The 20,766-nt window shown below is 38.5% G+C and overlaps 1 protein-coding gene across 1 annotated transcript in view; it reads right to left on the minus strand.

Moving 5' to 3' along the window:
* The window catches only part of Slc39a10 (solute carrier family 39 member 10), a 58,717-nt gene that overhangs the window by 35,525 nt on the left and 2,426 nt on the right, over positions 1-20,766 (minus strand). Inside the window, exon 2 of the mRNA XM_008835603.3 lies at positions 116-1,140. Coding sequence (XP_008833825.1) covers positions 116-1,129 — 1,014 coding nt within the window. The 5' untranslated portion in view covers positions 1,130-1,140. The remainder of the gene's footprint in view (positions 1-115; positions 1,141-20,766) is intronic.

The following is a 20,766-nucleotide window of genomic DNA, read 5'->3' on the forward strand; positions in this document are numbered from 1 at the left end:
ACATATGGTTAAAGTTAAATATGTTAGTATTCCACTGTCGGTTCTATCTTTATCTAAATGTTCTCCAACTACCCAAGCCCTACTGAGCAACCATCAGGCATCTCTTTACACCTACTTCATGTTGGCGGTCATCTTCATTATGATCTTTGTGACTTGGGGTTGAATAAATTGCACTTTTTTTAACATGTGGTGCTTCCCTCTTTCTAGTATGCCGAAGTTCACTTTCACTGTCGGGATCAAGATCTTGGTGTCCATGACTAGCATCATGCCCACTGTGCTCTGGAAGATGTGCGTGAGGATGATTCGAGCTGTGTGCACGGTCAAGCTTGTGAACCCGATTATGCTCATACTGTTCACTGTGATCGTGGCTGGGGAGGAAACCTGGTGTGTTAACCTCAGAGTTTTCATTCTTTTTCTTCCCTTTTTTCTTCTTCCTTACTTTCAGGGACTTAACTTCAGACTGTTCTTGTGTTTTATTGGTCTCTGTTGAAGGTCCATGGCTAGTCTCGCTATGCTCACTGTGAGTAATGGAATCATTGTGAACATGACGAGTAGTGTTATGATCCAGGTGATGGTGTGAACGGTGGTGATGATGAAAGCGATGATTGTGGTCATGCAGGTGCCTGTCATCAGATTTGACCAGTGCTTCAGCTGTCTCCTTCTCTGGGTCACATCTGTGGTTTCTTTTTGTTGATATACTGGTCACAGTTTGATTTTCTGAATTTAAGTGATTATGAGAATGCTGGTGGTTGTGCGAATGAAAATGCTTTCCCTCTTGAACTGCCAAAATGTCTAAGTGTGAAACATGATCGTGGCCGAGATCCTCATGATTAATCTCAACTACTTTTATCTCTCCAAGGCCCAAGTTTGTTAAAAGTTTCTCCAGACCAAAAAATGATAATCTTCCATTTTCACCATAACGGTCAAAAAGTTTTTCAATATAGTACTTTTTCTCATTTTCAGCATCCTGCACTGAAAATTTGCTGGGCTCTGACTCTGTCATCCCACGATGATGCCTGTGAAGCTCCTCAAGGCCATGGTCATGTTCTTCATGGCAGTGGTTGCAATGATGGAAAACAAATGTCAGCAAACAAATGAGGCAAAATTTCGTGTGTATGTGCACCTTCATTTCTATTTTTCCTGGATGGATTTAAAAAGACAGGATTAATTTATACCTAGGTGCCTTTAAAATAATAAGATTCTTTTGCATTTGCCAATCCACTAAACAAATATTTTATCTGACTTCTTTTATGACTATAAATCATTCCTTCTCCAAAATTCTCTATAAAATTCATTTAACTATATTGATTTTATTTTATTAAACTTACCTATTAAATTTCATTACTTTAATTATATTAATGTAAAGCCCTTTTAGTTAATATGAATTTCTCAAGACTCAGGACTATCTGACTCCCTTTAGCAAAAACAGCAAAGAGTCTACGTACATTTCCATTGCTGGCTTCTTTTCTATCTGGTCCTTTATAAAACAAAGTCTGCTGCTTCTTGTAAACTGATGCCCTGGTTAGGGCAATAAAAAATAAAATGAATGAGAACTTGAAAAATGGTTCAGCAGTTAAGAGCATGTACTGCTCTTGCAGAGGATCCAAGTCCAGTTTCCCGTACCCATATCAGACAGCTTACAACCACCTGAAACACGAGTTCCTGAATCCATCACTCTCTTCTGGCCTCCACAGGCACTTGCACTCACATGCACATTTACCCGCACAGGCATGCACATACACATATAATTAAAAATAAGATATTTTTAAATAAATTAAAATGGCTAAGAACCAGAAAAAAACTCATTACTTACAAATGGCTAGAACCAAGTATGACAAAAATCCAAAAGTTAATGTTGTACACTTGCTTGATATAAGAAAAACCTAAAATCAAATATATTTCTATACATTATACATACTTGAGAATGAAATTAGTAAATAACACTATAATAGCAAACAAAGAGCTAGGAATAAACCTGACAAAAGATGTACAGCCTTTACAGAGAAAAGGATCACACATTATTGAGTGAAACTGAAGACCTAAGTAAATGGATGGCTATAACGTGTTTATAACTAAATGAACTACAATCCAAGTACTGTCAGCCTCCCCTCGGCCTGGACTCTGCTGCTACTGGGAGACCGTTGCACACAGGTTCCTGTCCAGAGGATTGGGGTGGGGACACGGGGTGGGGGCACACCTGGGAGTCTGTGTCAGCAGACAGTTCGTTTTAATTTGGCAACACGGAAGTTTTTATAGGGAAGTTTCGTGGGCAAAGGGGCAGGGTTGGGTTTCTGGCGGGCAGGCAGGAAGGTATAGGGGGAGGGAGGGGGTCTGGTCACGTGATCTACAAGAGACCTGGTTAGGATTAAAGGATTAGAGACCTAATAGTTTTGCCTGGGGGCTGTTGGGTAAGAGACAGTGTGTTTAGAATGGAGTGGGCCTGACTCCTGCCGTCCTCACTGGGAGGTCTCGGGGGTTGCATGGCCATGCTCTACATTCCTACAAGCAATCCTGACTTGTCCCAACAAAGTATTGAAAGTTAATCTGTGAAAAGTGATGAACTATACTTAACTGTTTATGTAAAAACAGAAAGGATCCAGAATAGCTAGGACACGCTTAATGAGAAAAGCAGGAATATTTGCTCCATTTGCTCTTAAGAAGGCACAATATTTGGTGCAAGACTAGATCAAAGGAGAGCTGGCTCAGTGGATTAAGGTACTTGCTGCCAAACCTGATAACCTGAGTTCAATCCCCAGAGCCCAAATGGTGGAAGGAAAAAACCAACGCCCAACAGTTGTCCTTTGACCCCCACATACAAACCATGCGGGGGTTTGTATACAAAGCATGGCATGCCTGTCCCTCCCATACACCAAATAAATAAATGTAAAAACCAAAGGAACAAAATAGTCTCTTAAAAAAGGTTAAAAATGTTCTTCTTGGCACTTGGTTAATTCAATTTGCACACAGAAGGAAGAAAAACATTGCTTAATTCCTACCAGACACTCTACATGAAAATCAATTACAGATACATTATGAAGCTAAGTTTATGATAATAAATGCTATGACAATAACGTATCCAGAAATACACTGTCCAAGAAGGTAGCTACTAGCCACATGTGGCCATATAAATCTGAATTAAAACCAAATTTAATATTCAGCTTCTTGGTAATTTAAAATGCTCTATATCCACAATGCTAAGGGCTGTCGTCTTGGACAGGACAGATACGGAATGCAATCATCATTACAGTAAGTTCTACTGGATAATACGCTTCTAGAATCTAAAAATATAAAGTGAGTCAGCTATGTTATTTCTAATTTTTCTAGAATAAACATGTGAAACTAATTTCATATTATATTCTAGCCAACTCACTATATCTGAAGCTTATTAACTAGGCCTTTTCCATTCCATTTAGTACTATGTCTTTGAAGTGATGCATGTATTTTACAGTTACAGCACAACTCAATTAAGACTAGCATATTTCAAGTGCTCAGTAGTCATATGTGGCTACTAGCCACTCTTACTGGAAAGTACAGATCCACAAAAATTGAGAAACTAAATTAAGAACTTCAAGACACAAAAAGCACTGTAAAAGACTGACATTATTTACATTAAAACTAAGAATTTCTGTTCAGCAACAGGCATCACTGAAAAACAAAAACAAAAGAGCTATCCATTGGGAGAAGATTATCAGAAGTACACACAGGAGTATATGGTCTACATAGTGAGTTCCAGGACAGCTGGGGCTACAAGGAGACCCTGTCTCAAAAAGACCAAAAAAAAAAAAAAGGCAAGAATTTGGAAACTTGCTAATAATGCCAGTCAGGTGCAGAATGGTCTCTTTTAGAAAAACTGGCAAGAAGGCCTGGAGAGATAGATGGCTCAGCCATGAAGAGCACTGTCTCCTCTTGCAGAGGACGGCATTCGGTTCCCAGCATCTACGCGACAGCTAACAACCTCTCCAACTTCAGGGGATCCAACACCCTTTTCGGACCTCAGCAGGCATCACATGCATGTGGTACACTTATATACATGTAGGCAAAACACCACTATACATAAAATTTCTTTAAAAAAAAGAAAAACTAGCAAGATCTGCCAAAACTGGAACATAAATGCACCTGTATATCCTCAGACATAGAATTCTACTCCTAGGTACACAAAGAACTCAATGAACATAGGTACCAAGAGATATCAGCACGGTAATTCGTAACATTCATTTTACACAGCTCAAAGCTGAAGGAAAAAAACCTAAAACATTTATCGGCAATAAAGTGAATAAAATATAATAATCTTACAATAGAGGACTGAGATTACAGCTTCACACATTAACAAAGATAAATTTCACAAATATTAGAGTGAGCAAAAGATGATAAACCAATGAAAACTATGGTATATGATTCAATTTGTATGAGGTTCAAAATTAGCAAAAATCAATGAATTAATTTTAAAAAGAAGTGAATAATGAGCAAAACTAGCTGGGCATGGTGATGCGTGTCTTAGATCCCCGCACTTGGGAGGCAGAGGCTGGCGAAGCTCTGTGAGTTGAGGCCATTGTGATCTATGTAGAGAGTTCCAGACTATCTAGGGCTATACAGTGAGGCCTTTTCTCAAAATAAATTAAATAAATAAATAAACAAATAAGCAAAACTAAAGCAGAATAACAACTGTTTTTCAAGAAGGAGGTGGGGGATGACAATTGAGAAGAGACCAAAGTGAAGGATTCCAAAACTGTAATGCTCTTTCCTGACTGGAGTCATAATCACACAAAGCTTAGTGGAGTAATTCATGGCACTTGTGCTGTGTGTACTTTCTAAGTATCTTCTGTTTAAAATAATAGTTTTGGAGGAAAGAAAGAATTAGGTGCTGAGGATCAAATCTGGGGCCTCCTACATGTCAAGCACACACTAGCATTTTATAACATGATCCCTAAAACTTTTCTAAAAATGAAATCTCTCCAGTGAAAACCAAGTAGAAACTGTAATTATGTAAAAATCATAGGCTGGAGAGATGGTTCAGTGGTTAAGAGTGCTTGCTGCGCAATCATGAGGACTGAGTTCTGATCCCAGTATGAAACAAATGGGATGTCTTGAGAATGCCTGTATCTCCAACTCCAAGAGGTCCAACACCCTCTTCTGGCCTCCACATATACATGCACCCCCACATACATGTGCTGATATATTCATGGAGACATATACACATAATTTTTTAATTATATAGTTTAATAAAAGAATAAGACACATGAGATAATTTTTAAAAATCATGACATTATTGAAAAATGGGAAAGACCTGTAAAAACTGGGCATATGCCGTGTACACACACATGAATGCAATGTTAGCTGAAGGACTATTGGGCAGCTGATTACTACTGGGTGAGGAAGGGCTGATCTTTAGGGGAGTGACTCTAGATAAGTTGACCAGACTCCAATGTATGAACTTGCACTGAGGGATGTCAGGGGAGACTAACTTAACTCGATAGGCCTTAACATAAATGACAGAATGTATGAAATTGGGGGTGGGGTATATGGGAAGGTACCAATGGGGAAGGGGTATAAAGATGATTAAGATGTTGTGTATGAGCTACACAAAAATTCAATTAAAAAAGAAATACAGTCTTTCAAGTGTACACAAAAGTTAAGTCAGTGTCAATCAACATCCTCATAGCTGTTTATCTTGAGATTTCAGAAACCCAAAAGTTCATAAGGAACAGCAAAAAACAAAAGACATCAAGAAAATCCAGCAGATTATTAGGGTAGTAAAGACTTTTCATAAGGTTAAAGCAAGTAACAGAACAGAGAGATCATGAATCTTGTGATACCTTGATTTCGGGCTTCTGGTCTCCAGGGGTGTAGGACAATAAACTGCTGTTGGCTGAGCTATGAGTTTGAGGCACTCTGTTATGGAAGCCATAGAAAATAACATAAGGACTGACTTGGAAAAATCACCAGAATCAAGATGTCAACAACTATACTCTGGGTGCACTATTACATCTAAGCACAAGCAATAATATCCAATCATGGACTAAGGAAAATGCCATATCTTTTGAGATAGAAAGTAAAATATCTCATGAAAAGGAGGGGACATGTCCTAGCAGGAAGCAGTGTGTAGGCTTCTCAAATACATAGGAGGAGTGGGGTGGGGAAATGCTAATCCCAGCAACAGGCTCCTGGGATGAGCAGCAGAAGTGGAGGGGGTGGCTAATCACAGCAATAACCTTCCTGGGCCTGTGTGTCCCCCTTGCTAACATAAGGTCAACAAAAATCCTATTTATTTTGTCCTCACCTAGACATCTTAATAGTCAAATGAGAAAGCATTCCAAGTTAATGAGTAATGCAGAATGTTGGGGACCCCTGCTGTTTTGGGTTGTAGTCTCTCCATGTCTGGATAGCTGCAAGCCGGCTCGGAGCAAATGGAGAGATGCCTCTTCTCAGCGGGGCGTCTTCTGCTCTCCTTCCTGACTCACCTTTTGAAGTGCCCGTCACAGATACATGTCCTCCAGCACAAAAACTGCCAGGTTTTCCTGTGTGATAATCAGGCAATGTCTGGCAGCCTGGTGGAAACCCACCACCACATGTAAATGGGGCATCCTACAAAGCACCTATCAACTAAGGCTTTTGCTACGGTCTCCACACTATAAATATCCTGGTTTCCCCCTAATAAATCGGAGCTGTATCACGAGCTGTATCACTTGTCTGAAGTTGTATCACTGAATCCTGAGTCTCACTGCGCCCGGAACCAGCCTGTGATACAATCTCCCCGGAGGGGGCTGTCCCTTCGTAAACATTCACTCCCGAAGATCCTGCTTTCGCCGTTCCTGCACCACCCCTAGTGATCCGGTGGCCGATGGATCGCGTACACAGAGGGAGTGCCCGGCAGCTTGGATTGGAACTCGCCCGGCAGCTGACAGCGACCCCCAGAGGCGCCAGCATCTGGTAGCCTCGGAGAGCCAGGGACCATCTACCCCAGCGGCACACGAGAGACCGGCGCCACGCCAGCAGCTGGCGCTCCGAGATCCCCGTGCGCCCCACAGTAGAAAGTTCAACATAGTACTAATTACTTTTTAATAACCTTAAGAGTTTTGTCTTTCATATATATGAGCATTAACATATTCAAGAGAATAGTTTAGAGATAAATTGTTCAGCTTGAATGAAATCATATAAATTTTGCTTATGAAAGGGCATGGATGATTTCAACCAACCATTAGTGAGTGAAAGAAGACACATTCTTTCACTCTTCTTGAGTTACCTTGGGTTTCCACTAGAAGCCAGTGAAGGTGACAGTCTGAGTATGGCTGCATCCACCTGATATGTAAATATCATGAATTTCTTCATTGCACAATATCATTACCACACTGTTCAATGAATAGGTACCAGTGGTAATGTATATGCAAATTAAACAATACCAATTTAAAGACTCCATGAAACAGAAAAACTACAGACAGTATACATGAGATTTAAATTGACATTTATCTCTAGTCTTTAAACTTGTATAATGAACTCAATTTGTTGTAAAGATAAGTTTTTTGAGTCCCTTAATCACTACATTTAAGAGAGTATCACAGGCATGCAGGAACATGAGTGGCACAGGAGTATCTTAAACCTGGGATTAGTTGGGTTCTTTTTTAATTAAATCGTAAGTTTTGCAACTTCAGTATTACTTTAGCAGATGTGCATGCTGAAAAACCACTTGTTTCAAGTATCCAATGGCATAGGTTAAGCAGCTTTGCTAGAGACTCCCCCTCTAAAACAGCAGTAGCTTAAGAAACAAGCAAGTTCTTTTCTCTGTCTCAAAAAGCAGTCCAAGAGGGGCTGGAGAGGCAGCCCAACAACTAAGAGTATGCTTTGTTTTTGCAGCTAGAAGCCATGGAACACCAAAATGGAACTGAGTTGGTTCCCAGCACCCACAACTGGCAGCTCACAACCACTTCTAACTCCAGCTTTAGGGGATCTGACACCTTCTTCTGGCCTCCAAAGGCACAGCACTCACATGCATACATTCCCAAGACACAATTAAAAATGCAGTCTTAAATAAAACAAGATAGTCCAGTCTTCTAGAAACATATCAACCTTACATGGATGGATGGATACCGCTTCAACCAATGGAAGGAAGAAGGAAGGAAGGAAGGAAGGAAGGAAGGAAGGAAGGAAGCAGGAAGATCTCTAAATTTGAGGCCAGTATGGTCTACATAGCAATTTCCAGGCCAGCAAGGACTATACATGAGACTCTGTCTCAGAAAATCAAAACCAATCAACCAACCAAGCAAACATACAACAGATGGATGGATGGATGGATGGAAGGAAGGAAGGAAGGAAGGAAGGAAGGAAGGAAGGAAGGAAGGAAATTGTAAGTTCAGAAATTTCATCTTCAGCAGCAAGGAAAACAGAAGTTGTACTTCATCAATTCTTATGTGGCAAACAGCCATATGTCTTCACTCAACACAGAGGCTAGGAAATAGTTTCACCGGTAACTTACAGAACTTCCTAAGCACTGCACAGAAGAATTCTTTCCCTTCTACAGCACAAGGAATCTCTGGGGCAGAAACAGGAATGCAGGAACTGTAATGTGAGCCCATATATACGCTACCCTAAATATGGTCTTCAGAGAACTTGCCTGTGCCTTGAACAAATTATTCCGTATGTCTCTTATGTTTTAAAATTCTTCAGGTTTTGTACTGTTAATTTTTTTAACTGAGAATAATTTTTTCAGCTTGGCCAGACTTTTGTTAGGTGCTGTAGACATCAATATATAATCTTTCTACACAAGAAAAAAAAGTCTGATAAACAACTAGCAGTGGGCCTCATAAATTTATAGTTACATTTTGCTGTTGCTTTCTCATACAGCTCCACAGTTAAAAGTTTAAGTATTGTATCACTGCATAATTTCTAATTAAGGGTGTGTGTGTTAATTTACAATAAGGCAATTTCATCATTATGCTAATTATGCCATTTCCGAATCAAACATTTAGCTTTTGATATGAAGTTCATTAATGTCCTTTTGTATCTAATTTTGACAGCAGAACTTGACAGTACGAATAGTGGCTATACTTTGGTCTGGGAGTGACTATAAGACATAAAGAGACAAACTATGGATTGCTATGGAACTTCTATTTCTTTACCTGGGTGCTGGTCACCTCAGTATTTTTCACTTTATGAAAATAGCTGAGTATTATACCTAACATGGCAAATCTCCTGTAAGTATGGTATAGTTCCACCAATGTGTAAAGTTTTATGTTTATAAATGTACCTTCCATATTTAATGAGTGGGAATATCAGGGGCTCTATTAGCATCTTTATTCTAGCTAATAAAAAGCAAAGTATAAATGTGCTAGAGTAATTAACTAACTTAGCATCTGTTTTGAGACTAAAGGAAGAAAATGATGAATATATTTAGATACAAATCCAGCATATTAAAGAAAGTTAAACTAGTGTTTAAAGAATATAAAATAAAGGTTCAGGTAAACAAAAAAAATTCAAGAATTCAATCTACTGGCTAGGCATAATCATGTTGTCAGGGCATGGAGAAATTAAGAAGTTCTTTTGAAGAATAAGGTCCTCGATATTTAATCCTTTTACAAAGAATATGTTTCAACTCTGAATAAGTAAAAAGAAAGAAAGAAAACAAGGTTTCAAGCACATGACCCATGCCAACTCAATCAGACAAGGGCCCAGAGTGGAGCAAGGGAAATGGACTGTGGACCAGCCCTAGTACGGGCACTGTTGGAGACCGATTACTACTGGGTGAGGGAGAGTAGACCTTGCTTATGATCTCTAGACAAGCTGACTAGATAGGCTGACTAGACTCCAGTGGATAAATCTGCACCGAAGGACATCTGGATACAAATGCTTGACTGGATAGGATTTAACATGTATGGCAGAATACAAGAGGTCCAACGTTGGGGGTGTGGGGTAGGTGATGGATTGGGGAGGGGGTCTAAATTTGACTAAGAACTGTTCTATGAAATGTTCAAAAGCTCAATAAATGTTTTTTAAAAAGAAAATAAAGATTAGAAACATTTAATTTGCACAGATGAATTTTTTTCAATTTTTTTATTTTGACAGTTTAAGATCAGAAGTTGTAAAAATAATTGTACTTCTACATCACCTTTCAGTCAGTTTTCCCCAGTGGTCTTAATAACCACACACCACTTTCAAAACCAGGAGACTGACACTGATTTAAATGTTAAACCACAGATGTTACTCGAATGCCACCATTTCTTATACTGATAAAATATACAGGAAAAAAAAGGAAAAATTTTAATCAGAATGAAAAAAGGTATTACGGGTACCCAAATGCTTTGTCTTAGAGTAATTGGCTATACTTAAGAGGAAGAGTAAGGAAACTCTGAACAAGACATAGCTAATCCATGAAATGCTACAGTGTTCAAGAGTTCTTACTGCAAAAATTAGAAATTACTTGGTCCAATGTAGCCAATTTGCAATGCATACATAATTCAAAACACAATAAAGCTGATTTGTGTTAATTAACATAGAAAGGAAGGAAGTAGGATTGATATCTTTGATGGGATGCTCTATAAAGGCTTACAAAAAAAAGCTTTGGTCATTCTATGATGTTTTTACTATATAAAATGTCAAGTTTTCTACAGTTTTCAAGTAAAATAGTCTACATCGCCATATACACTAATTGCTATTATTACAAATCTTTTTACAGGTATTTTGCCTTTATCTTATACAAATGAACAGAAATGTAGACAATTAAAGATGAAAATATCCTGAAGAATATTTAGGTACATATTTTTTTATACAAAAAGAATCTGAGACCCATTGAGGATACATCAAACACTTAAGGAGGGATTTCAGGATTGTGGCACTGACCTGACTCTTTCTACCACATAATCTTATTTATACATCACAACCAGAAGCTGATGGAACATTACTAAGTGGCTCATCTAAAATACATGATTTCCCTCTTTTGAAGGGAAAAAGAAATCCTCTCCTAATAAAGTTATTAATTAGAAAACAAAATTGTGAATATTTCTCACTAAAGTCACTGTAAAGTAGTAAATACTAAACAATTCTATCTCCAACACTAGTCCTACAAAGGGTATTCAACCTAGTATAAACTTAATGTGCAATCTTGTTTCATTAAAAAAGAAAAACAGGACTGGAGAGATAGCTCAGCAGTTAAGAGTACTGGCTGCTCTTGCAGAGGACCAGTGTTTGATTCCCAGAACCCATACGGCTGCTAACAACCATCTGTCTGTAACTCCAGTTCTAGGGGATCTAACACTCTCTTCTAACCTCCGAGGGCATTACATAATGACACAGGTACATTATCATGCAGACAATACACTCATACACATAAAATAAATTTTTTTTTTAAAAAAAAAGGAAAGAAAAAAGGGGGCAGGAAAACAAAGAGCATTTTAGAGTATTTTTTAAGAAAACAATGCCTCATTTCAGTTCTTTCTCATATGCACACGTAACATATGCAAATACCGACAGAAAGATACTTTATAGTATCTTGGTTATAGTTTTAAAAGTAGGCTTTTTGATGTTCTCAATTGCTATTCTGAAGGGCAATGAGGTAGAAATTCAAACAGAAACCACTAGCTGGGACTACCTAAGTCTGGTTTAAGTAAACACGTGGAAATCCCTTCAAAAACTGTATCTAGTTTCCAAATTTTACAAAGCACTTCGTTTTTAGAAAGGCTTCGTCACAGCACTTCTTCAAAAGAGTTACACAAAACAAAAGCACTTCCATTTCCAGCTCCAATTACAGAACATAACTGCTATCAGCAAGTGTCTTCATCAGTTGCCATCTTCATAAGAACGCTGGTGGTCAGGAGCAGCTTAGTTTCCTTCTGTGAACCAACAGGAAGTGCGCAGTGAGTGCGAAGGAGCAGCAGGACTGCGGGCCTAAGGAAGAAGGCTAGTCAAGCTGTCAAAGGCCTGTCAGAGGGACCACAAGACCCTGCCTGGGCCCATGAAAGAGCTTGCTGGGCAAGCCTGCTGACCTGAGTTTGACCCTGGAACCCAGGTGCAAAGTTGTCCTCTGACCTCTACACACCTCCTGTGGCACAGATGCTGACACCCCCCCCCCAACACAAGAAACAAATATTTAAAATTTTTTGGAAAGGTCTGGTAGAGACTGGACTGCCATATTAGCTATGAGTCCTTAGGTAAATAATATCTTTTAAGTCTTATTATCACTTATAAAATGGGGCTATTGACCTCTTTATAGTTAATGAAGTAAATAAAATAAAATTCATACAAAATTTAAGTGGTAAAAGGCTTACATTTTCATTTTCCTATCTTTTACATTACTTAAATGCTACTTAAGCTGCTAATAGTACTATTTCTTGGTGTTCATCCTTACGTTTGATATGTACAGCAACTGCACTACCTTGTATAGAGTACTACAGACCAGCAAATGGAGACCGTTCCACCTAGCTCATGCCCAGCAATGCCAGTTTTTCCTCTGTAAAGGAGGAACTCACACCTATACTCACCAAGTGAGCTAATATACACAAAAGTACTTTGGAAAACAATTAGGTATATCAACACAGGTAATATCATTATTAGATGTGATATTTTGAATCTTTGTCTTAAAATTATAAAAAGTACAGAACTAGGAAAAAAAGACCCTTTGAAATGACGTAAAAGAATGTTATCAAAACATTCTAAGGGCACATGTAAGATTGATTAGCTCATCCAAGAGGTATCCAGTTCACTAGTGTTTCAAGAAATAGAAAAGGCTCAGCATAACACACCAGTTTTACTGACATAAAATTCTTCAAGGGATAAAAGTACTGCAGTAATGAGTTCGCAGCAGGAAGCAATACCTTCCTCCAGCGCCATGATCATCTTTTTGGTATCCCGTTTACCAGCTATCTAAGCTACTAAAGCCAGATTCGGTTTAGAATGCCAATAAAACTTTTAATGAATGAATGAATGAAAAAATATACACAGTTGAGGCGATTGCTTAATATTTCCACTGAGATTCATTCATATGAAAACAGCAGATGTGTTCATTGAGCTTGATCATAATTCAGCACTTGCCCTCTTTAAAAGTCAAGAAATGGAGATTTAAAACATCTGTGTCTTGATTTAAGGTACCTCATTAAACAACGTATCAAACCAATACTTACAAAAAAACACATCGTCAGTATTTCTTGTATTCTAAACATTTATGTTCAAACCTCTACTTTCTCATTAAATGTCTGCATAACTAACTACATTTCTGCATGGTGACTTTCCATGGAAGCTGAAGCATACTGTAGAAAGCTACCTTAACTTTGTTAGTTTTTTCTAAGGTGGATACAAAGAACTCTTGAGATTAGTAAAAACATACTGGCTGGGTAGGATGGCTTTCAGTGACCAATCATTGAAATGTCTCTAAAGCTACTGAAATGTATGCCTCTACTCTTTCAGTTAACAGGCTTCAACCCTTATCCATTCCACCTGCAAACCACCCAGGTTTGTGCATCGCACCGAGCAGCTGCCTCCATGCTTAGAACATGCCACTGCCACTATCACTGCACCCATCTCTGCTCTTGCCTCTCAGTTTTCCCTTTGGGCATGGTATAACTGTTATAGCTCCCCGATTTTGTTCCAGCTTGCTGTTCATAAGAACTGACAATTAAAATGAGCCTTATGAGGTCAAAAGGTGGGAGCAATGATCACAGAATTCAGGGCACTCCTTTAATAATACTGACCTTCTGTGCTGGATAGCTTTAGTGTCAACTTGACACACCTGGTTGAGGGAGCCTCAATTGGGTAAATGCCTCCATTGGACTGGCCTGTGGCCATGTCTGTGGGGTATTTTCTTGATTGTTGAGTGATGTGGGAGGGCCCAGCCCACTGTGGGTAGTGCCACCTCTGGGCAGGTGGCCCTGTGTTGGATAAGTGAGCAAGCTGAGCAGGGGCCAGGGGAGCAAGTCAGTAAGCAGTGTTCCTCCATGGCCTGTGTTCCAGCTCCTGCCTCCAGGTTCCTGACCTGAGTTCCTACCTTGGGCTCCCTGATGAACTGCGACCTGGGAGTTGTAAACCCTTTTCTCCCCAAGTTGGCATTGGTCAGAGTATTTTGTCATAGCAATGAAGAGAACAAACCAGAACGCCTTCTTTTTAAGAAAAAGTATTGCAGGAAAGAAAAAAGTAACTGTTTCCTATGAGTTGTAAATAACATTTAAAGCATGAAAGTGTAACAGCAAATAATGCTACAAACCAAAATTAAACTGACTTGAAGAACTGGAGTACAGGACATGAGAGATTATCAGACAAGTGAGCATTAACTCATCTTCCTTACAACGGGCAATGCCTGAGACTGAAAACCACACAATGAACGTGCTACCTGGACACGCAACTAAGAAGCAACTATAGGAACTAAGAGCCTCCCTGATGTCTGGGCAGAGGACCATGAGGAAAGAATATAGAAGACTTCCCTCACCCTTAAAAACTTCCCAAACCTTAATAATGTACTATTTGGTTCTTAAAGTCTATTTGTTTGAGTTTTAAAAATCCTGAATGTCATTAATTAGAAAATTGAAAACATTTTAGCTAATGAACCGATAAAACTCTTTTCACATGTAACAGAAAATCACAGTTAAAGAATTTCAGAACTGTATAGTTTGAATTACAATATACATTTTCATTTGTATCATTACTTCTCGAAACTTCCTTGTAATTAACTCCAAGAGATGAAGACTGACTGCAAAAACATTAACACTGGTGAGAGCTTGCAGAGAAATTAGGCGCGTGTGCTGCCACCCACAGCATGATCACAGAACTCACATGAATGGGGCATTGTTGGCTCTGGAATTAGAAAGATCTTGTTACACTTTAATTTATATTTTTTAACTTATTCTTGATAAGCCAATGTTTGTATCACCATGGATTACTTTTCTATAACTTTGTCATACTTCAGTTCTGTTACAGTGCCTTTTTAGTCTGGTTATGCTTTTCATGTCATCATAGAAGCTTCCATATATAAACAATAAAGAAAATTTTGCAGTTCTTGCATGATTTTTCACCCTAAGCAGCTGTTTTTTCTCCTCCTATTTAGTATATAACCTTAAAAATACAGCTAAAACCCAACATCTCTTATATCCATGCACGGGTCATGGTGGCGCCGATCTGTAATACCAGCACTTGAAATACTAAAACATGACGATTTTGAGTTCCAGTCTAGACTACATGCAAGTTCCAAGTCACTCTAGATAGTGAGACGGTCTCAAAGATCTAAGGGTAGGGCTGGAGAGATGGCTCAGTGTAGCATATGGATGTAGCTCAGTGGTAGAGCACCTTCCTATCATGACCAAGGCTCTGGATTCAATCCCATTCCCAAAAGCAGACGGACAAAACCCTTCTGTCAAACTAGCATCTAGCACTAATCACATAACCAAGAAATTTTATATTTTAACCTCAATAATAGTTTAAAAAATATATCAGAAACGCTTCATTTTCTAAATTATATATCATAATGTATAGAATGTGCCTTAACTCTTTTAGTAATTTTAGTTTCTGATTTCTTTCTTCAGTTTTTAAAACTTGGTATATTTTCTTGAAAATACATTTTGTATTTACACTGGTTACATTTATTCAATTTTTCACTCATTTTTAAAAAAGCTTGAATATCCTAATTTAAAACCAAAACCTTAAAAGAAAACTAATCCAAACATCAAAGACATCATCAAGTGGCCAGGCATGGGGGTGTGTGACTTTAATCCTAGCACCGAGGAAGCAGAGGCGGATCGGAGTTTGAAGCCAGTTTGGTCTACATCCCAGTTCCAGGCTAACCAGGGGCTACATAGTGAGATCCAGTCTCAAAACAAAAAACAACAAAAAGCTATCAAGTGATGTTCTATCTAAAAAGGTCCTCAAGAAAAGACTGCATTGCTTTATTATATATATATTTTTCACATATCACATATGATTATGTATTTTATATATGATATTGTTAAATTTAAATGAGGCTTTATACTATAAAGCATTAAGCATGTTCCTATTATATTGTTTTATGAGTCCCATTTTATAACATATTAAGAAATCATGAATTATTCCACTTGATAATGGCATCTGAACGGATTTTTGCACACCCCTTGCATGAGGAGGCTATGTTCCTGCACAACACAGTGCACGGTATCCTTCGTCACAGCATCTTCAGTGGTGAGCATGTAGCTCTAACAGGCCAGGTTATGTGTTCATCAGCTTAATGAAGGGAGAGAAAACAGAAAAGAGGACAGAGACCAAAAGGCATAAAAATAAAGATGATATATGCTGTTCTGAAGGAGTTACAATGAAGACAGGATCACCTCTTCAATTACAGATGCTAAACTGGAGACACTAAAGTAGCAGACAGAGGTAGGACTGTGGTAGGTGGGAGCCACCCAAGGACTCCAGGGCTTCACATTTACTTCCTACCACCAAGCACAATAAAGGTGCTATTTCTGCAGCAGCAGGAAACTGGAAAGGGGGAGATGGAAACGCTTCTCCACTATTTATGTTAACAATTGAGAACTCCCAGCTGAAGGGATGGCTCCAGAGGTTGAGAATACTGGCTGTTCTTGCAACACCCCCACTCCAGTTCCAAGGGAATCTGATGCCCTCTTCTGGCTTCTGTGGGTATTGCATGCATATGGCATATTTACATACTTGCAGGCAAAACATTTATACACATAAAATAAAAATTAAAAAAAAAAACCTAAGAACTCAATTACCTATGAGTTATCATCTGAATGAGCACTTTACAACTCAAGCATTTTACTTACAGGTTCTAGGAAATACCTAAAATAAAAGCAACATGTAACAACAGATTATTAAAAGTTTATCCAAGGGTTAGCAGTCCTGAAGTGGTCAGAGTAAAACTAGAGTTTGTGGGCCTAGTCTCCACCCCGTCTTACTAAATTCTAAAGTAGCACAGAAGCAAGAAGCTGTGGATGATTCAGAAATGAAGTACCCATGTTCCAGTAACACAACATGAAAACAAGATTGGTTCAAGGGGCTGGAGAGATGGCTCAGCAGTTAAGAGCACTGGCTGCTCTTGCAGAGGAGCTGGGTTCAATTCCCAGCACCCACATGGCAGTTAATAACTATCTGCAACTCCAGTTAAAGGTGAACGAACACCCTCTTCAGGCATCTCTGGGCCCTGCACAGCATGTATACATGCAGGCAATACACTCATATACATAAAATAAAAATATTTTTTTAAAAAGATTGGTCCCATGGGCTACAGTTTGCTATGCCAATTTAGTCTACATAAAAACAAACACCTCAACAGACTAATTTGGGGGAAAAATGTTATTTCAAAATTCAAACATTCACAAATTATGTAATGATGAATTCACAGATTTGTGAAGTCACATCTGAAATGGCTTCGTTAGAGACATCACACAGCACAGTAGGATATAAATCTTTATTTCCTTGCTACAGCTGAGATTTTGTAACTCTTATACTTCATAGAAATAAAACTAAATCCTAAAGCGATCACTGACGTCTTAAGAGAACAAAAAGGATTAAAAACTGACCTTTTCATAGTTCATAGCAGTTCTGGCAACATGCTTCTGGTCCTAAGAAAGTCTGCTAGGTTAGTATATTGGGAAGCCGGGGCCACTTCCTACAGCATTCTGATTCACTTCCTATCCTAAGAGCCTTTTCTGGATGAGATGGGTATCCCCAGAAGTAGAATTCAGGTTAATGATGACACTGTAAGGACCAGTAGTAACTGACACTTCCCTCTCTTTCAGTAGCAAGATAGCTTCTGAAAAGATTATAAAATTATAAAAGCAGGTCATTATAAAATCATCTACCATTAACTATTAGATGGTAAAAATAAAACTTCCTTGAATAAGATGTTATCTTCACACTTGCACACAACCACCACTAGCATCCTATTAAGCATCTAATCATTGTATCTGGGCAGCCCGTTATCCTATGTATATTCTAATTCCTTAAAATATTATTTTTATCTTATGCATATGAGTGTATTGCCTGTAGGTGTATAAGTGTACCCATGTTGAGCAATGCCCACAGAGGTCAGAAGAGGGCTCTGGATCCCCTAGAACTGGAGCTACAGTTGCTAGCCGCCATGTGGATGCTGGGAACAGGCACCCGCATCCTCTGCAAGAGCACCTAGTACTCTTAACCACTGAGCCATCTCTCCAGCCCCACATTCTAATTTTTTAAAAAACAGGAAAATAACATTCTACCCTGTTAGGTGATAAATTACCATGTTCTAACATTTTTAAATATTAAGGGGTGACCTAAGTAGTGAATTGCAGATAATTTCGGTACTCCTACTGTTACTGTACTGTTACTGAAAACTTTACGATTTCAGTTGTAAAATGCTTCACACCTACTGAACACATTTTTAAATATTCCAGTAATTTTTTTTACTGAGAATGAAAGTATTTGGTTATTTTAGAAAATCTAAAGGTGGCTATGTGGTCTGCCCACATATCTGAAAAAAATAAAAGTTTGAAAATGTTAATTGGTATAATCTGAAGCCTTAGAGTTTACAAAAATGACTAGGAAACTTTGTGGTATTAAAAAAAATCTAAAAACTTTTTTTATTCAAAAATAATTTAGTCATAGCTCAAAATAAACTTAAATTTTAAAACAAGTTCACTATATGCATTTGACATTTTCATATTTTATTACCAGTACAGTAGAAACAATACAAAGTTACACAGGACAAAATTAAGCCAGAAAGATTTTGTAATACCTTTTTTCAGAAGCCCAGATTAAATAAACAATATTGCTATTATTCATATACAAAGCTAATTTCAAACATATTGCTTTCTCATTTTGAAAAAAAAAACTACAGATCCTTTTACAAGGTTATTAATGCAGTTCTATGTCTACCCAAAAATGTTGCTTTAATTGGAAAACTTAGGACTAAAAGTAATCACAATCAATTAAAACCAAACTAGTCCATTTCTTTTGGCAGCAGTAATCAGCTACAGGAAATCCAAAGCTACTCTTATTAGGGACAGGTGCCAAGACAACTTCAAGGTAAATCAAACACTAGGGGGCAGCATCAAACTACTGAGGCTTACAGTGGGCTGACCTTGTACAGAGAAAGGGAAGTAGGGAGGGTGCAGGGAGACAGAGGCAGTGGTGGTAGTGGGGGGTTATTTTGCTGTAATGCTAGGGGTAGAATCTAGGAATTCACTGTGGTTGCTAAGTGATCTGCCTAACTACATCTCCAGAACTATTGTATATTTTACTGTGAATTACACTATAATGAAAGATGGCTTAAGATTAAGCTTCTGTGATAGAGAAAAAATAAAACAGCTGTTTTTATTGCCCACGCTTTGCTGCCATTTTCAGTGATCTATTTTTTAACGTCTAGTTTGTATTAGTTTTTTAAAAAACGTTTTATTTTTATGTGTATGCATGTATTGCCTGCATGTAGGTAGGTGCACCCGTGTTGTGCAATGCCCACAGAGGTCAGAAGACTGTTGGATACCCTGGAACTGGAGTTACGGACAGTTGTTAGCTGCCATGTGGATGCTGGGATTTGAATCCTGTCTTCTGCAAGAACAGTTGGTGTTTTTATCCGCTGAACCATCTCTCCAGCCCTCGTTTGTATTAGTTTTGACGCATTGGTGACAATGTCCCCTTGATATAAAACTCTATAGCATTTCCATTTCCAAGGTAGGCACTACACTGATGAAGACCAGTATTTTTTTTAATCCAAAGGATTTCTTAGGTTATTACCAAGTTTAAGTTTTGTTCCAATTACCATTTTAAACTTGACAAACAAGCTGCATGTGTCACGGCACCTGTAATCCTTGCTGACAAAAGCTGTGGGGCATGTATGACTAACAGGATAAAAACAAGATGAGTCCTCTCAAAGGCCAAGCTACTAGAAAGTACCAAGCCTTGTTCAGAGGATAATCAAATCTATCAGACAAGAAGAAAAGGAGAAAGTTAACTTCAACTTCTAATTAAAGAAAAGTCTGTAGAAAAAGTTAGTGAATTAAGTGTCTGTAGCTCTCTAGTTCATGGTCTCACTTAGTGGTCATATATTATACACATAAATTCATCCCAATACTGCTTAACACCCAGGGTTCAGGAGTTATAAGAGAAACATGAACAAAGTAAAGTTTCTGGAAAAGCAAATGATTAGCTCAGCTACTGAATAAGTTCCCTTACTGTAATAGCTACACCCCACCTTCTCCACAATCACTAAGGAATGAGGCTGGGGTGGACAGTCTCCTAAAGCAGTTGCATACCTCCTCACAACAGGAGACCACCTCAAAGTACTTCAAAGCAGGAGTCCATAAAAGAGTCAGAGTCCTGCGGCTGAGGCTGAGGCAGGAGGATCCTGGTTGTAGGCAAACCAGGGCTACTCGGGAGACCCTGACTAAAACTGAGAGCCAGAACAAAAAAGTGGGGTGGTGAGGGTAGATTACACTTATAGTGGAACTATTACTCGCTGGTTACAGGACCTAGGCAGGTTAGGCACCTCAACGAAAAATCTGAAATGCTCCAAAATTCCAAATGTTCTAGGCATTAACATGTCACTAGTGTGTTAGTATCCACATCTGACATCATGTTTGGATAGGTTTCAGTCAAAATACAAGTGCAGGAAAAACACTGTATAAAATCATGTGTACATCCATCTACACAAAATAAAAACACATGTTTAGACTTGGGTCCCAGGCCAAGATATTACTTATGCACAAATATTCCCAAATCCAGAAACAAAAATCAGAAACACTGCTGGTTCCTAGCATTTCAGATAAGGGATAATTCAATCTGTATATCCTCTCTCTCTCTCTCTCTCTCTCTCTCTCTCTCTCTCTCTCT

Source organism: Nannospalax galili, unplaced genomic scaffold (genome assembly GCF_000622305.1).
Source record: "Nannospalax galili isolate Female #2095 unplaced genomic scaffold, S.galili_v1.0 scaffold115, whole genome shotgun sequence".
Lineage (NCBI taxonomy): Eukaryota > Metazoa > Chordata > Mammalia > Rodentia > Spalacidae > Nannospalax > Nannospalax galili.